Source organism: Panthera pardus, unplaced genomic scaffold (genome assembly GCF_024362965.1).
Source record: "Panthera pardus isolate Hobbes unplaced genomic scaffold, ASM2436296v1 HiC_scaffold_12, whole genome shotgun sequence".
In the NCBI taxonomy this organism is placed as follows: Eukaryota; Metazoa; Chordata; class Mammalia; order Carnivora; family Felidae; genus Panthera; species Panthera pardus.
Window position 1 is genome coordinate 42,993,813 of NW_026526677.1, and position 19,236 is coordinate 43,013,048.

At 36.5% G+C, this 19,236-nt stretch overlaps 1 protein-coding gene across 27 annotated transcripts in view; it reads left to right on the forward strand.

Annotated features, from left to right (window-relative positions):
• The window catches only part of SOX6 (SRY-box transcription factor 6), a 697,806-nt gene that overhangs the window by 561,744 nt on the left and 116,826 nt on the right, over nt 1-19,236 (forward strand). For 19 of the 27 annotated variants that reach the window (XM_019456423.2, XM_019456414.2, XM_053899942.1 and 16 more), the window contains 3 exons: nt 5,002-5,125; nt 16,159-16,238; nt 17,712-17,834. In XM_019456423.2, the coding sequence (XP_019311968.1) occupies nt 5,002-5,125; nt 16,159-16,238; nt 17,712-17,834 (327 nt within the window). The remainder of the gene's footprint in view (nt 1-5,001; nt 5,126-16,158; nt 16,239-17,711; nt 17,835-19,236) is intronic. The other 8 variants (XM_053899951.1, XM_053899956.1, XM_053899953.1 and 5 more) reach the window with 3 other exon arrangements.

A 19,236-nucleotide genomic window follows, 5' to 3' on the forward strand; every position in this document is an offset into this window, starting at 1 on the left:
TGTCCCACATTCAATCAATAATTTTCTAGTAAGTACAAGTACAATAAATGGAAAGCTACGAAAGGGGTAAATTATTGCTTTAATACATGCTTTATCCTCATATTACTTGCACTGGGCCATACTGGTCAGCTTTCTATAAAAGGTGGTAGTTGCAAGTATTCATAGACCTCCACTACCCTTGTGAGTTTTTAAGACGCATAATTCCTTTAAAATAATATCACACTGGGGAAATCTGAATAAGGTTGTTGGATTGTATCAATGTCAATATCCTGGTTGTGATAGTGTACTGTAGTTTTTCAAGTTATGGCCATTAGGGACAAATACATGGGATCTCTCTGTAGTATTTATTTAAAATGCATGTAAATTTACGATTACATTTATGAAACTTTCAGTCAACTGTTATTACAAAGCATTATATTCCTTGTCTCACTTAGGTCTGTTTAGCAAAAGACGACTTGATGCTTAATATAATATGGCACTTAAAAATGTAGACTTTGATCCTGAAACCTGGACTTGAATCCTGGCTGTAGCACTTTTTAATTGGCCAACCTTCCGAGGCTCTCACGGTTTTGTCTTTCTCATTAAGTGAATGAGGAGAATAATAGTAAATACCTCACAGAGGTTTGAGGATTAAATGAGATAGATCATGTAAATCATTTTCCCAGTGCTTGACATATAGGAAACACTGGAAAATATTGGCAGCTGGGATGATGATGATTATCATTACCATCATCATCACTATTATTACCTCTATAATTAGAGCTACAAGAGGAGTGCTTCATCATCTTCTCTTGGTCTAGATTCTAATTGCTACAGAGTATTTTGTCTTGTCTTTAATAAGGGGCATTTTGATTATTCACATCATTGTTTTCCTTGAAATAAGTTAAGGGCAAGTTTATCGTTTGGAGCTAAATAATTACTGTTAATAAATATAATACATTTTTGAAATTGATGACAGTGGCTTTAATTGATCAAATTGTTCTGGGTACAAAAAAGAGAGAAGAAGGAACAAACTGGAACTGAACAATATACTATCCCTACTCCAGAGTCACTCCAACAATCTACCTCTGAAATAGAAAATTTGTTTTGGTTGCAGCCCTCCAGATTTTCTTTACCCAAAGAACATACACACATGATTTCTCTCTTTCCTATCACTGAAGTCCATGTGATGTAGTGGAAAAAGCACTGGACAGGGTGATGAGCAGTTCTGGACTCCAATCCAGCCCTGTCGTAGATAGTGTGACCACAAGCCATGTCTTTTACCTGCTCTAGGCACCTATTTCCCTATGTGTGTAGTGTGAGGTTTGGCTTAGATTAGTGATTCTCAGAGAGTGTTTCCTGGGCCACACTGCCCGCTTTACCTGGATACTTGCTGGGAAAGTACACTCTCGGATCCCACCTCACATCTACTGATTTAGAGGCTCTGGCAGCGGGCAGGGAGGGACGGTAGGGCCGAGCAGTCTTTGTTTTAACAAGCCCTCTAGCTGAACTAGATACATGCTGAAGTTTGAGAATCACTTCCCTGAATTAAATTTTAGTCTAAATATTAGATTGTTGGGCCTAGCTCCCAGAGTTTCTGATTCATAGATCTGGAAGGGGGGCGGGGCCTGATAATTTGCTTTTTTGAAGTTCTCAGATGTTGCTGATATTACTGGTCAGGTATCACACTTTGAGAACTAGTAGGTTAGATCAGCTCTAAACTCTGTTCCAACTCTGATTCTATCATTACGATTGCTTTCACAATGTCTTCTGTCCCCCTTCTTACTTACTTTATCCCCCAATTTACTGAAGCTGCCTCAAAACTAATAGCCTTGAAAGTTTCTAACATATCCTACTTTGTAGAGGATGATGGACAGAAAGGAACTTCCCTAAATTCTTACAACTTATGTTAATGTGAAACACCTACAGCTCTTTGGCATTGACATTGACCTTAGACGGTTTAGTTAGTCATCTCACGTATGTAGCTAGTTACAAAAGAAATATCTTCATGCACCAAGATTCCAAGATTCAAGAATTAAGGTCTGATGCTTAATTGCCATTGATCCCCTTATGTTGTCTCATGATCTGAAGAGCTTGGGCACCAATGTAGAAGTAAAATTATATTTTTATCCTAAGATGCTGTTTAATGAATAACAGTAACATTCCCAAATTGCATCTTCAGATGATCCTTGTAATCCCACCTCTTCTATTTTATGGTTTTCTAGATACTTGGGATGGGATAATGCTCTGTGTGGCCTACTGTCTGCTAAGAACATGACAAGCCTCTGCCTGTCAAATTGAATTATTTAGTTGGTCCATATTTTCTTTTCTGAAGTAGAGTTATGGGTAAGAGTCACTGTTTCTTGTGTGTGTGTGTGTGTGTGTGTGTGTGTGTGTGTGTCTGTGTGTCTGTGTGTGTGTGTGTTTTAGTAATCTGATAATTTTCTAGAACAGAATATGCAAACTGCATATGAAAAAAGGAGGGCTCTTACATTTACTGAGTGCCTATTATGTGCCAGTCACTGTGCCACAAGTGTTACTTTTCTGGTCTATTGAACCCTCACAATAACCATGTAAGATAATATCATTAGCTTTTAGATGAGGAAATAGACTCAGGAAGGTTAAGTAACTGTTCATGATCACACGGCCAAGGAAATGGCAGTGTATAGATTTAAGCTCAGATAAGATTGATAACAGAGCTTCTGTAGGCATCGTAGATTCTGAACAAATATGTGGTAAATGAATGAATAAAGCAATGAGTACATCACGTTATCTTCCTAATGCTGAATTTGAAACAATCTGGATCATAGAGTTGGAAAGGCTCTCTAGGTCATTATCTAGTCAGGGGTTTAGTTATGTTTATCCTTTAAAGGATCCCTAACATGTGGGTATACAGCCTTTACTTGACTACCTCTAGGGAATATGACACACGTGACTCTTTAATCAGAATGATTGTTGAATAAGTCGTTATTAGAAAATTCTTCTCTACATTAAACTCCCCTAAAATCCCTTTCTTAAGTCTAGTTCTGCCCTTTGTAACTGCTCAGACTTAATCTGATTCTTTTGCCAAATGAAGATAGCCTTGTATCTTTTCTCTCCCAAGCTAAATAGCTCCTTTTTTTCAGCTACCTCTCAAGATCCGTAGCACATAATAATAACTTAATAAATGTTCGTTACAAAGAAGGAAAGAATAAATAAATATGATAGCTAGACCTCTCATTTGTTCCCCTTTAAAGCATCAAGCATCTGTGCTATGTTCTAGGTACATGCTAGGAACCATATTTCTAGAAGAAAATGAAACGATTTCCTTTGATGTGCTCTTGCACTGAACAGTCCTACCAAAAAGACTGTGTTTTATTTTCTGACATAGAACAGTGCCCTCATCTTTGACATCTCAGGTTTGCATCAGGTCACAGCAAGCTTGAGTCGAACAGCCAACCTAGTGCTTTTCTTCAGGGTTAAAGGCAAGACCTGGGCACAAGGGGATCAGCTCCAATTTACGCAGGCTAAGTTTGTACTCTAACGTACAAAACTCGGGCTTACCTCAGCTAAAATGGTAGAAATAGCTGCCCAAAGCTAGTTTCTTTCACGCCCCACTGGCAAGGTAGTAATTGCACAAAGACCTTTTTATTATAAGTTGATTTTCCTGAGAAATGAATTCAGAAAAATACTGTAAAGTGTTTATTTTTTGCTTGCCCTTTATTAACCCACATCTTAGGGCTTTCCCTAGAGAAAAGCTGTTGGTAAATGAAACCTCTTAGACCCACACAGAAGCATTTTTGCACCATGTCCCTGGCTGTGGAGGGAACAGGGACAGGACAAGGCAAGTTGGTGCTATGTAAACAGGGTCATCAGCCAGTGTATGGAATTTTGCCTAAAGAGAAGATTTAAGAATTTAAATGGGGGAAGGGTTTGGGGTTGGTAGAATTACTGGTAAATGTTTGTATCTTAAACAGGATATAATGCAGCTCTTTTATACTAGTAAAGAGCCCAAAGACCCAGTTTGAACTTAAAGAGCATCTCTGTTAGTACATCCTAGTTTTGATCTTTAAATAACAAAAGTCCTATAGTTCAACCTATGAAATCAGGCACTAAAAGCCAGGGCAGTACCTTACTGTGATGCTATACTGGAATCAGGGTAGCATGTGTAGAGTAAAAAAAAGGGAGCTAGGAAATTAAAATGTGATTTCACAGGCATGATTTTGTCATAGCTCTTATTTTCTTTATATGGAATACAAATACAGATATAGAGTGAAGATTTTCTGTTTTGCATTTTTGTGCTCTTTGATACATTTATTGAGGTCAAATGAAATTTGATATAGTAGGATTTATTATGAAATGCTCTCTGAATACAACTCCATAATTACTGAGCTACATGGTAGTGCATAAAGCTGTAAAACTGCTAAGCCAGACAAGCAATTTATATGTTACATCGAGGTGTGTATGGCAAAGAATATTAGTTTAATTGGGAGCCAAGATGTAGTAGCCTTAAATCTAAAGAGCTATATGTTTAACATAATGCGGTAAGGCTTTGAAATAAGATACCTAAACTGGGGAGATAAAGCATTTGGAATATATAACAATTAGACATTATTTTCTGACCAAGGATACTAAACGCTGTTTTCCAAATAAAGGGCAGACAGAATGCAAAGCAGGTCAAAGGGCAAAACCTTTCAACATTGCACAGTGTAAGAAGCAAACTTGTTTCTTCCGATTGTTTTAAGGAAAAGAAAAAAGAAAAAAAGGAAAAGAAAAGAGTCGAGATAAAAGAAAAACCATTCACCACAATTTGGTGGAAGCAGGGATGAGGCAAATTCACGACAAGGTTGTGTCCTTGGAGTCCTAATGGGATCTAAGAACAGGGATTTGGTAACTTCTGCCTGTGTTTTCTCAGGGAGCAGCTTCGGAATGAGGTCAGAAGTGGGTGGCTGTTTGGGTACCAGCACACCAGCAGGAGTGAAAAACAAATACTTCTTGGCATACATTTGTTCTCTGTCTGATCATAGGCTCTCTTCTGTTTAGCAGGTTCAGGGTCACATGCCTCCGCTCATGATCCCAATTTTTCCACATGACCAGCGGACCCTGGCAGCAGCTGCTGCCGCCCAGCAGGGCTTCCTCTTCCCCCCTGGAATAACATACAAACCAGGTAAGTAGAGAGGAATTCAACATTCTTTTGGAAATGCTAAGATCCTCATGTTTTTGCTTAGTAGTCACAACAAACACAGGAGCATACAAAGGAACTATGAATAAAATGATCATAAAAGCTGATTTTAAAGTCAAATTAGAACCGGAAAGTTAATTGGGAAGGAGGCATGTTACTCGTTTGTTGCAAAAAAACTTTTACTTTCTCTTTTTCCACCTGGTTTGTTCTGAATTCACAGATAAAATGCTACTTTCCCTGGAGACCGCAAATTTTTGTTAGCTCGCTCTCATACCTTTACTGTGAATAATTGTCTTTGGTTAAAGACACTTTCCTCCTCCTCAAGAGCTTTTATGCTCTGGGAGAGTGGTCACATACACTATAAAATGCTATTGTTGTTTGTTGTCTGATTTCTCCTGGAAGAAAAGTTAAAACTGGGCAGATTTAATTAGCTCACCACTAATAGGTAAGATTCCTTTTGATTTTAGTTGAAATAATGAAGCATTCAGTAGTATTTTCTCATTCATCTTTAAACCTCAAAACAGGTCACATAACCTTGCAGTGAAATATGTTTTGAGATGATTTAGCAAATGTTATGATTTTTCTTTATTCCTCTGAGTTTACTGGACTCCTGGGGAATTCAATTAGGGACATAATGGTTTGAAGCTTCTTTCAGAGCCTCCTTGTAAACAGGGCTTTAAATGTTTAAAGATATGTTGCCAAAGGAATCCAATGTAAGAAGATAGTCAAGTAAATAAAGTCAACCTTAATTTCATTTGTGCATTCTTTGTAAGTGACCTCAGCTCAGAAGTAGTGACCTTGTTCTACTCATTAATAATTTCCGTGTCAAGTTCTTTTTAACATATTAACCTGATTATATTAACCACCAAATCTGAGTGCAACAAATCTGAGCGCAGCGGCTTCTTTGTGTATGGGGTGTATAAAGTGAACAAAGGCATTTTAATGTGCTTAAAGTAATAATAAAATATAAATCACTTTACTAAAATCCTCAGTAAGGAAGCTTACTACATAGCGTAAAAAGCAAATCTAGTGAGGTTTCACATCTATTTTAGTTGTTTATTGCTATCGATTACTCTTTTGCATTTGGTAGATTACCATCTTCCTTGTGAAGAAAGGTAGGATGTCTGTCAAAACTCCTATCTTTCAAGGAACAGAGATGTTAAGGATTTGCTTCACTTGACGACTGGCTTTGAAAGTGCCTCAGGTACAAATTAGCCACACCTGGTATTACCAAAGATTTTGGGATACCTGAATGAAAGAAAACTGTATTGTTCAAATTGTCAAAATTTGATTTTTCTACAGCAGGATTTTTAGAGCAGATTTTATTCCCTATGAAATTGATATCCATATTAAGGACAGGAGTATATTTTGTCAGAAAATATTTTTCTGTCAGTGGTTCAATCCTTCCCTGATGTCTCTAAGTAGTTCTGAAATATTTTTCCCCTTGACTTCCCTTGGAACATTGATGTGAGCTAAATTTACTGGTTTACCCTGAATCTGGGTAGTCATTCCTATTCCAGTCTTAGAAACCTTTTTAATGATCTGTGCAAACCCTCTGTTTAATTTCAGTGTTTCTACATTTAAAATTCTTCACGTTTAAAAATTGGGTATGAGCCTTATTTTCTACTAGACATAACATCAGCATAGTTGACATGTTACTTACCTAATTTTGCTAAAAACAATAATGCTGTTTTTCATGGGGGAATATATTGTTACATAGTTAATGAATTTGGACCACTTTTTAAAAATTCTTCTCACACAGCATCAGTGAGATTGTAGAGAGTAAGAAGAATATGGAGATTGATGCGTCGCCTGGGTGGCTCAGTTGGTTGAGCATCTGACTCCTGATTTCAGCTCCGGTCATGATCCTAAGGTCGTGGGACCAAGCTCCACATCAGGCTCCATGCTGAGTGTGGAGCATGCTTAAGATTCTCTCTCTCTCTTTTCCTTAGCCCTCTCCCATGCTCATGCTCTCTCTAAAATGAATAATAATAATGATAAACAAATAAACAAATAAATAAAAGAAGAATATGGAGATTGGGAGAGTATTTTACGGGAGTGAGTCATCTCCATCAAACAACATATGTGCAGCATATAGTAGTGATCAGGGGTAGCAGAATTGTGTTTGATTGTGGTGGGTAAAAATGTTGGTTAAGGCAGGACAGTGGGTTTGGACACATAGGGCAATTTTTAATCACAAGCAAGGCTGATAAAATAAGATATTTTCTGGTGACCCCTAAGAAAATTTTATTAACCAGAACTCTAAATTCTTTAATATTTTTGCTGATCTAGGTTTTATTGCATATACAAATTATCATTAAAAGGATTAAAACTATATGTTTTTATGTGATTAGTAGAGAAATTATGTACTCAGGAGACTTCATCTCTACAGTGTTTTTGTCATTCACATCAATTGGAGGAGTAGAGGAAGCATGTTAGACTGGAGTCTGGACTAGGCAAACTTTTTGCCCCAAACTGAGCTAAGAGAGTTTCATTTGAAATACATGTGAAATAATGATTAATTTTTTTAGTTTATTTATTTATTTTGAGAGAGAGAGCAAGGCGGAGTGAGGCAGAGAGAGTAGGGGGAGAGAGAGAGAGAATCCCAAGTAGCCTCCACACTGTCAGTGCAGGGACCGATGTGGGGCTTGAACTCACAATCCATGAGATCATGACCTGAGCTGAAATTGAGAGTCAGATGTTTAACCAACTGGGCCACCCAGATACGCCAATGACCAAATTTTTAGAAAAGAGTAGCTCTGTCACATATAAAAGCCTTGAAATGGTGGCATAACTTTATATTTTGATCCCCTAAGCAACAAGATGAGCGATCACTATCTTGGTCTTATAAATCACAAAATACATTGTTCTGTTTTCGTACCTTTTCCGCCTTCCCATAACCTGAGACAATTCCATAGTGTTTGTGCCTTCAGTTGTTCGAACAATTGTCTTGATTTCCACAAAGCATGGGCTACCTTAGGGTGATGTTCACTGTCAAAGTTGACTGTTTCTGAATCCATTATCAGGACAGTCTAAACAAATGCACTTAGGGCTATGGACCTTCTTTCCTTCAGATAATTTGACCCATTGCTCTGGGCATATCAGGGTCTCTGTATGCAATAAACACCAAACAAACTCTCCCACTTCAGTAGGTTGCTAAGGAGGCTTGTGGCCTACAGGGATTGTGCAGTCTCAGGGAAATATCTATCAGATTAATATCTGTAGACATAACTTTATTGAGTTTTAACCTTTAATTAATTTTTTTTATTGGTTCTCTAATTAGAGACGTCATTCTAGAAAGGAATTCATCAGGGCCCAGATCATACACCACAGAATTTTGGTTGTTTTGCTCTTTCACATTATGAAACTGAGAGACGCAGCATTCCAGGGCAAGATAAATGCATTTAAGTACCTATATTTGAGAAAATTAAAAGATTAAGCCCCTTTCATAGCTGGTGAGGTGTATGTCAGACAGGATTGAATTGCCTGCAAAATAAAAATAATGGATATCCTCCTTCATGAACCAGGGATGGTGCAGGTGACCCATGGACTTTGTGCAGTTGGGATTTTTAAAATAATTGCTGCTAGAGCAGCCATCCTTGGCTTTCTAGGAGATTCTGGGAGTAGAATCTCTGCCTGTTCCTGCCTTTGGCACCCACTTTTTAGTTATAATACAGTAGCTAAAGCCTCCTGAATACTTACTTTATGCCAAACACTGTGCTAAGTATTTTACACAGATTATTTTATTTAATTATTACTTGAACATGTCATTTAACCTTGCTGAGCCTCACATTTTTCTCATCTAAAAAATTTGTCCACTTCTCAGTGTGGGTGTAAAGATTAAATTTGTTAAAATGTATGAAAGTTCTTTGGAAACTCTAAAGCACTAGGTTTGGGGGTAAAATCTAAGTAAATTTAACAACACTAAACTACATCCTTATCCATTAGAAGTATCCAAAAGTATCCCTCTGCCTGGTGACCACAAATAATTTTACAAGTATACCTAATGCTTCTTTTAGAAAAAATTATGGTGAAATATACATAATATTTAATATTTTAACCATTTATAAATATGCAACATAATGACATTAATATATCTGCAATGTTGTATAACCATCACCACTATCTCTACCCAAAACTTTTAACATCTGCAACGAAAACTTTGTGTCCATTAAACAATAACTCCCCCTATTCCCCTCGTAACCTCTATTTTACTATCTTTCTCTATGAATTTGCCTATTCTAGATACTTCATGTAAGTTGAAACCAGGCAATATTTGTTCTTCTACGTCTGGCTTATTTCACTAAACATAATGTGTTTAAGGTTCACCCATATTGCAAAGAGCCAGTTTTCCCAGCACTATTTGTTGAAAAGATGTTCTTTCCTCATTGAATATCCTTGGCACTCTTGTCAAAAATCAATGCACCATGTATATTTCAGGGCCCTCTAATCTGTTTCATTGGTGTGTATATCTGTTCTTATGCCAGTACCATACTGTTTTAATTACTGTACCTTTGTAGTGAATTTTGAAATCAGGAATCATGAGTCTTCCAACTTTATTCCTTTTCAAGATTGTTTTGGCTATTGGGAGCCCTTACAATTCTGTATAAGTTTGAGGATTGGCTTTTCCATTTCTGTGATAAAGATTTTTGGAATTTTGATAGATATTTCACTGCGTCTGTTGATTGCTTTGGATAGTATTGATATCTTAACAATGTTAAGTCTTCCTATTGATGAACATTTCCATTAATATAAGTCTTTTAAAAATTTTCTCAGCAATGTTTTATAGCTTTCAGTGTACAAGACTTTCATGTCCTTTGTTAGATTTATTCCTAAGTATTTAATTATTTTAGATGCTATTATAAATAGAAAGGGTTTCTTAATTTTCTTTTGGATTGCTTATTGCTGGTATATAGACAGACAAGTGATTTGTGTGTGTTAATCTCACAAGATTGCAACTTTTGCTAAATTTGCTTATTAGCTCTAGTAGCTTTCTTGTGGATTCTTTAGAGTTTTCCATATGTAGGATCATGTCATATGCAAATAGAGATAGTTTTACCTCTTCCCTACCAATTTTGATGCCTTTTGTCCTCCCTCTTTTCCCTCACCTCCCCCCCCCAGCCCCCCACCTTTTGCTTGTCTAATAGTGCTGGGTTGAACTTCCAGTATAATGTTGTATAGCCGTGAAAGCAGGCATCATTATCTCGTTCCTGATCTTAGAGGGAAAGCTTTTCAGTCTTTTGCCATTGAGTATGATGTTAGCTGTGGATTTTTCATAAATATCCTTTATCGTGTTGAGGAACTTGCCCTCTACTCCTAAATTTCTAAGAGTTTTTATCCTGAAAGGGTGTTGGATTTTGTCAAATGCCTTTTCTGCATCGATTGAGATAATCATGTGAATTTCTTCCCCTTTGTTCTATTAATGTGATGTATTACATTGATTTTTTTGTGTGTTGAACCACTTTTGCATTCCTGGGATAAATCCTGCTTTGTCATGGTGAATAATCCTTTTAATGTGCTGTTGGATTCAATATGCTAATGTTTTGTTGAGAATTTTATATCTATATGTGTAAAAAATATTAGTCTGTAATTTTCTTTTCTGTGGTGTCTTACCTGGATTTGGTATCAAGGTAATGTTGGCCTCAGTATCATATAGGTAGGAAGTGTTTCCTTTTCTTCAATTTTTTAAAGGTTTTGGGAAGAATTCATGTTAATTTTTCTCAAATGTTGGAGAATTTACTAGTACAGCTATCTGGTCCAGGACTTCTCTTTGTTGAGAAGTTTTGTTTACTGACTCAATCTCTTTACTTGTTATTGGTCTGTTGAAATTTTCTATTTCTTCTTGAGTCAGTTTAGGTAATATGTGTGTTTCAAGAAATTTGTCCACCTCTTCTAGATTGTGTAATATTTCAGTATAAAATTGTTACCCAGTGCTTCTTATTAATTCCTTTGTTTCAGTTAGCATTTACTGAATACCATTTATTTGTATATATATGTGGGAGTATACATGTATATGCGTGTATATGTGTATATGAATATATGTATTCTCATTTAATTTCTTAACCACTCTAAGATGTAGGTAGCATTATAACTATTTTTTTAAAAGAAAAAAATACTAATAGTCAAATAAGTTGATTAACTTTTCTAAGCTTTCCCATCTAGAAATTAGTGAAGATAATTTCTAGAAATTAGTGAAGATAATTCTGAAGTGAATTCAGACTGAAGTTCTCTGATTTGATATTTTATACTCTCGCAGACATGGCTTAAATGGATATGATATTAAGAAAAGTCAAACTCTTTATTTGATGTGGAAAATATGTGACTTATATATATGAATTTATCCAAGTGATATTTTGTATTACTCGGTGTTTCCACGTCTTCCAGAATATGTAAAGCTGAGGTATATAACCACTATTGCTGGAATACTTGATTAATTAAATTTATCTACTTGAAATCAAGGCAGTATCCAAGGTTCTTCAGATTAGTAATTTATTATTTATTTATTTATTTATTTATGCATGTATCTATGTGTTTATTTATTTCTGAGAGCATGCATTCACCAGCGTGAATGGGGGAGGGGCAGAGAGACAAGGAGAGAGAGAATCCCAAGCAGACTCCCAGCTCTTGAAGCCTGATGGCTAAGGGTGGTAGGGGAAACTAGATATCAAGAACTGTGAGAACATGACCTAAGCCTAAATCGAGAGTTGGACGCCTAACCCAATGAGCCACCTAGACACCCCGTAATTTCATTTTTATTTATTTATTTATTGAGAGAGAGAGAGCGCATGCACGAGCAGGGAAGAGGGGCAGAGGGAGAGAGAGAATCTTAAGCATATTCCATACTTTGTGCAGAGTCCAACACAGGGTTCTATTGCATGACTGTGAGATCATAACCTGAGCCAAAATCGAGAGTGGGATGCTTAACCAACTGAGCTATCCAGGAGCCCTTGTAATTTCATTTCTAAGAGTGTTGGGGTCCAAGGAAAAAATATGCACATCCACGTAAACTAACCTAGTTTTTGGAGATCAAGATTATTTTAACTATGCCTCCGTTATATACAGAGGCTATATCGTTGGTGAACTATTTTAAGGCATGAACTTTGAGTTGATATTTTAAGTTGATTTTTTGTAACAGGTGGATTTATATCAGTTTATCCACATTCACTTATTTAATTGCTATTGTGACAAATTCCATGGATTTTCATATAATTGGTCAGTAGTCTGGATGTATCAATAAAATAAGTGAAGAAATTAAGATTGATTCTTAATTCTTATCTTCTTTAAAGGTATGAAAAACAATTCACATGTTCTTAGAAAATGCCCTGGGATGAAGACTTTTCTCATCATTGATCTATTGTTTGGTGAATAGAGGAGAAATTTAGCAAGACCAATAAGAGCATGGTGATCTCCACAATAGATACTGTTACCCATACCATTTTTTAAAAAATTTTTGTCCAGAACAAATTGATGGTGCCATTTTATTTTTAGGATTTCTAACTGTGTCATTCATTACCTGCTAACTTTTCCTGCAGTATGATGCCTCACAGAGATAAATGCAGATTGATGATGGAATTCTTTCAGAATATAGAGGAGTTGTAATATTTCACTATTCTGAATATGGACATCCAGTCAAGATGCAAAGTGGCATGTCCAAGTCTGGACTGGTGGTTGTGATTGAAATATTTCCCTATTGTAGCAAGAATGAGGATAACTTATAAAAGTGGGATCTACCTATCAGTTGTTTGGAAACTCAAATAATTTACCATTATCCTATGATACCACCACACAATAATCTTTAAGGTAGTTAGGGGTGTGTGGTGTATTTTTCTTCTGTATTGGAGGGTGGAAAATGAAGTTTGAGACTTTGAGCCAATTACTGAAGAGTCCTTGAATCTTGTCTTCTAGGTTAATGTATTTTTTCCTCTCGACTCCTTCCAACCTCTCCAAGTGATTTCTTCAGTAGGTTAATTCTGAAGTTAATATCCCAGGAGACCTTGTCGTTCTGAAGAATCAAAGTAAATGGACAGGATTTTACCCATGAGAGTTTTGACTCTTTCATAAAAGTGAAATTTGTATTTGAATTACAGAAACTAGGAATATTCTTGCAGGAGATAGCATGAGTCTAATGGGTCCTAGGTTCTTAGTATAAGTTCTGCCTTCTCCTGTGTTTAAGTTTTCATAAGTTTTGGCTACATTTCACTTTCCTTGAATTTTTTTTAAAAAATGTACTTTCTCTCATTCATGGACTCTTGCTGTAGAGCTGGTTTGGTTCTGAAGGAATGTTGCCTATTGTGACAAGTGAAACTAATGTCCGGCACATTTTCCATAGGTTTTATTTGTTCTGTAATCTTCAGATGAAAATAGTCAGTTGAAAATTCTAGAAGGCTGGAAAGATGAATTTACAGAATGGGCATTATTTGCCAGATTGGCTCTTAGAGGTTGTCTTTTTTATGCTGGAGGTAGCAAGGGCCAGATTACAGTAGTACCTAAAGCCAACCTGTTCCAACAGGCTTCATCTTCCTTTGTACAAATTTAAAAAGAATGGATCCTCACGCAAGCATTTCAAATCCAGAGACAAATTTGAAAAAAATTGCTACAACATGTTGACTGATTCCTTGCCAAGTCAGCCACTGAGAACTTTTACTTGACCGACTCTTACAAAGAGAAAATTAAAGGGGTGGGGGTGAAGCACATAACTTTGTTATTAAAAAATTAAACTTTGCAATACCCTAAATCCCTCTCCCTCTTAACATTTTTTCTCTGCTACTTTTAACCCCCTTCTCTTCTTCCCCCTTATCTTCTCCCTCTCCTGCCTTTCCCTTTTTCTCTTTCTTCTAATCATTCTCTGTAATGTGCTCTGTTGCTCTAATGTATTCATTTTTACTTTTAGTATTGATACAGTGATGTGTTCTGGAGAAATAGCTTTCCAAAGATTATATTCAGATATACAGATTCAAACCGGCAGAAAGATTAAGAACATTTTTAAAATATGCTTGTCAGCAGTGGAAAGAAAGCTGTTTGTAGCCAGCAGGTGAGCTGGAGAGTACTACAGGGTGTGGTAGAGATAGTAATAAATTAACTGGCAAGCCAAAAACTATAAAAAAAAAAATCAGCTATTTCATAGCATAGAAGCATGACAGCTATGAAAAAAGGAGTGCCCCAGGGAATTCTTTTAGAGTTTGATTTTTTTAAATATGTTTGACATGAAAAATGTTTTAGTACAAATAAAGCAACTGGTATTAAACTTACAGGGAGGGGGGTTGTGGTTTCGAGTTAGTATGAATAATGCATGATATTTAAAGAAAGAACAGCTCTAAAATGTTCCGGGAGGCAGTCCATGTTGATGGTTGGAATGGTGATTTTTTTTTCTCCTATTTTTGAAGCATCATTAATTCAGTATCGTTTTGTGATTTTTTTTGAACCTGATAAGATATCAACCAAAGAAATACTATTTGACTTAAATTAGGACATTCTTTCTTCAGATAATTTAGTTTAAATATCAAGAAGATCAGCAGAATTATTTAAGCATAAAGCGACAGTCATTTACTATAAAAAATAATTTGGCCTAGTTATCCTTTTTAAAAAGCTCATGTAGCCCTGCAAACCAAAATCAGCCTCATGGAAGGGGAAAAACAAGATCAGATATTTTGAACATTACTCCATAGGAGACCAGCACAATATAGTGTGAGTGAATGCATTGTAGCAGTGCTCCATATGCAATCAGAAGCCAATTGTTACTGGACTGTGTACAAGCACACACTGTGCTCAATGGTCTGATGAGGTATTATGGATATGATGCAAAGAGACTGTGTAGATTAGAAGCTCACAATTTGTTAAAAGTGAAAGCAACTTAACATTTACATTGGGCCAGCTGAGTAGCACTTCATGTGGCAAGCAGGATGAGTTCCAGGGAACCGGGAGCGCCAGGAAGGCTCCAGGTATCAGTGTCCATGCAGAAAAAAGAGATTTTATTGCTTTCCAATTGACTACCTTTATTACTGTGATTCTTTCTACACTCTCTCTTCATTATTACATTCAGCTTTCGGTGTGGAAAAGTTCATGCAAAACAGCATGATTATTACAAATGTCAAAAATGTGTGGAGGAACAGCCTATTAAAATATAGCCTAGAGATAGTACATAACACTGACTTTAAATAAGTAGCTGCAGCCAAAGTGATACTCCATTAAATCACTGATATTGTGTAATTTATCCACAAGTATTAATTTTGACTTCAGTTACCACTATCACAATACATTCTTCATTACTTTCTCTTGGTTCTTCACGTCGCTGCACATAGTCTGTGTTCTCAGGTCACAGAAAGTGTTTTATTACCCTTCTCAGGAGTGGTATGGAGTAAGACATTAAGATGTAGCCTTGATCTCAGCTGGACCATGTTCAATCTCTACCAGACCTTTAGTACAAATATCCCATGTAGAATATGGTTTCCACTCTCTTTGCGATACCAGGCACTTCATAGAATGTTGGCAGATAAGATTAGCTTCCTACTCACCCCATCAAATGAAAGAAGTTGCATCTTTAAAATTTTTTTTCTTTATTTTTTATAAAATAAAGTTTGGGGCTATGGACAGTCAATAGCTCATGATCTTTTTTGGACTCTAATACTCTGCCTTGCCTACCAAGCCAAAACTTTTTGTTGTTCTAACATAAAAACCTTAATACTTTCTCAGTGAACTGTCAGCCTGGCTTTAAGATATTTTTTTACTCTTAAAAAAATGATGTATTACAAGATTTGTAATGGAGTGAACATGCTTGAATTGCACATTTAATTTTTTTAACATCACATTCATGTTTTGCCAGTTTGCCTACCAGCTATCTGTTAACAAAAAGTTCCAAGGCAGCACTGCAAGTCTATGCCCAACTAAGCCTTTTGTTTCTGCAGATGTTTGGGCTTAGAGCAATGTTGTAAAGCTCAGGCAATCCAAGAACCATGTTTGTACTTGTCTGCTGCTATTCCCTGTGCATTGTCTAAACCTGTATGCATTGTTCTTTCCGACAGGTGATAACTACCCTGTACAGTTCATTTCATCAACAATGGCAGCTGCTGCTACTTCTGGACTCAGCCCTTTACAGCTCCAGGTAAGTGACAGAAGAAAAAACTGTGGGATACAAGCCAGTTCCTTAATGGAAAACTGCTAACCAGCTGTATGCTAAATAATGGCCTGAGTGTTAAAAAATTTTTAAGCATAGCCTAGAAGGATTAACACCTTGTGTACTTACTGTACTGAAAATAGGAGAGGAAACTGCCAATTTCAGTATTTTTAAAGGAAAAATGATATTATGACTCAGTACTATGTATTTTCTATCAAGTGAGTTAATGGTTTTACAAATTTTTATTGCTGGTTGCTATTGGATATGTCAGCTTTTTCCTTATCAATTTTCCATCCATGTCTCCATTTATGTCCTGACTATCTTTTACACGTAAACATCAAAGCAGAAAACAATGTTGGGTATTTTACTTCTTGTAGCTTACAGAATAGGGAGTTATTATCAAATTACCTTAACTATTTTATGTAAACATATTGCTCTAGAAATGTGTACCCTCGTTCTCATTTTTATCTTCATGCCAAGTTGAAAGTCTGGGCATGGTATCTGACCAAGTTCTGGATTAGGGTTCTTTACTTATATGCTAAGCTTGTGAAGAAAGTGTTTTGGAAGGTGGATAAAAAAACATTTGTACTTTATCTTCTTCACAATAAAGTGAGGGGTTTACAACAGGACCAGGTGATCTTTACATCCTTCTAACACTGCCATTTTAATGGGACGTTGACTTTAAATGTGAATACATATTTTAACAAAAACAAACAATGATATCATTGAAATAATGGTTAAACTTTCAGTATTTGAACATTTAGAAAATACATGATAGTGAAGAACTTGAATTTCAGTACAGTGGAAAGTTTAAAGATAGTCTTTTATTCTTTTAATTTACTCTGATTATTTTTGAATTTTCTTACCAGGAATAGCATCTGGCTAGGCATTTTTTTTTCTTCTTTGCTATTCCCTTTATGGCTTGGATATAAGAGATGCGCAAATATTTTACCATGAGAAAACATCATTGTGAGCATTTTAAATTAGGTCTGCAAATAAATAATTTTTGCAGTCGTCTGAGTTTTTGTCATAAGCCTCATCCTGTAAGCCTTGCTGATGTTACCTATTATGGACAGCCTACCAGAGCTAGGAATTTTGCCTAACAGTATCAGCAACCCACCTCTCTTCCAAAACTTTACCTTCCCCACTCCTAACACTGGAACTGCAGTTAGAAAAACCTAAACGGAAACCTCACTTGTAATAAACCTAATCTGTTTCTCCTTTTCCCATAGCTATGCTATAGAATGTCTTCTTGAGTCAGAGGCAGAAGTATGAAACCAGTACCATTGCTTGGTCCTATAACAAAGTTCCTATGAAAGAGAGTGTCTGGGTCCTAAGCCTTCTACTTTCTATTCTTTGGTGTGGTCAGTACCCTGGATTTAGAAATATGTGTTCTGTTTCATGAGTTCTGACAGTATGTTTTGTCTTTTTTTTTTTTTTTCTGAATATGCTACTAAACAGAAGGGTCATGTCTCCCACCCACAAATTAACCCAAGGCTAAAGGGCCTAAGTGACCGTTTTGGCAGGAGTTTGGACACCTTTGAACATGGTGGTGGCCACTCTTACAACCACAAACAGATTGAGGTATGAATGCTTCCATTGGTGCTTGATTGGGTGGGGGACTGGATTGTTCAGTCATATTCTAGGCATTTTTCTTTTTTTAAGTGGCAAACACTCAACCTAAACACTGAAACGTGACCTTTCCCTTTTTCTTATTCCTGAGGAGGCTCATTTTTGCTCCTTTTCTTTCAAAGAAAAAGGCAAGGCCCAGACCAATGCCCCTAATGACCTAGGTTGTTTACTGCTATATATTTAGGCAAATTCTTTACAAGTGCCTTCAAAACCATTGCCCTTTCCCTTACTTTTTTGTTCCTTTTAAGTATAGTGTAGTATAGAGTTTAAAAATACTTAAACATTTAAAAAATCTCATCTGACCATATAACATGCTGCAAAGTTGATAAAATATAATTCTGCTTGTATAGACAAAACAACAGAGGCTCAGAGAGACCAAGGCTGCACAATATTCCCGGAGTTAGAGTTAGTACCTAGGATTCCTGACTCTGTCTAATTCAGGTTTCCAAATTTTGTTTTCTCTGGCTGAGGTAGGGCTGGGTGTCTGGGCCTGACTGGTTGCTTTTTGCCCCATTGACTTCTGTTGTGTCCCTTTCATATTTAACTTCCAATAAAGCTCTTGGTTGTTTTTGTGGGATATTCTTACCACCTGGAGAAGATGGTTTTTATGGCTATTTTGAAAACCAAACCCTTTTCTGCCATAGGTGTCTACTCCTTCTTTATAATTTCATGCTGGATTTCTCTCTTATATCACTGGAGTTCCTCTCCAGGATTATCAGCTACTGAAGGGTTGCCAGTTATCTGTTTGAATCACACACACACACACACACACACACACACACATACATGTAAACGCATACACACGTGCACATACACACATGCATACACACACACATACACACACACACAAATTGAGACAGGCTACTCAGACTGAAACACACTATAACTTACTAGGTTAGATCTAATACTAAATTTTATATTCTAACCTAGGATGGGAAACTCAACTCAAAAAAAAGAAAAGAAAAGAAAAAAATTACATCTAGCAAAGTGACATATAAATGCAAGTCCTATTGGCTCTGGCAGTCTATATGTATCAAATACTATATAATAAATAGAGTATCCCTTTGGCATTATCTTCTATGCTGCTTATGAAACTGTATTTTTGAAAAATAATAGAGAAGGCTCACCCCTAAGAAGAAAAAAGAGGACAAGATCAAAAGCCACCTTGGAAGTAGCCTGAGGAAGAGTTCCCAAGTTTGTGGCCTGCCTTCCTCTTTCCCTTTCACTTTGATATAAGAAGTATACGGGGGGGTTCCCACCCAGACATGACCAGGCATATACTGTCAAAGTATCTGCTATCTTATATAGAGTAAGAAGGGATTTCTTCTGTAAGGCTTTCTTTTGGCTATAGAGA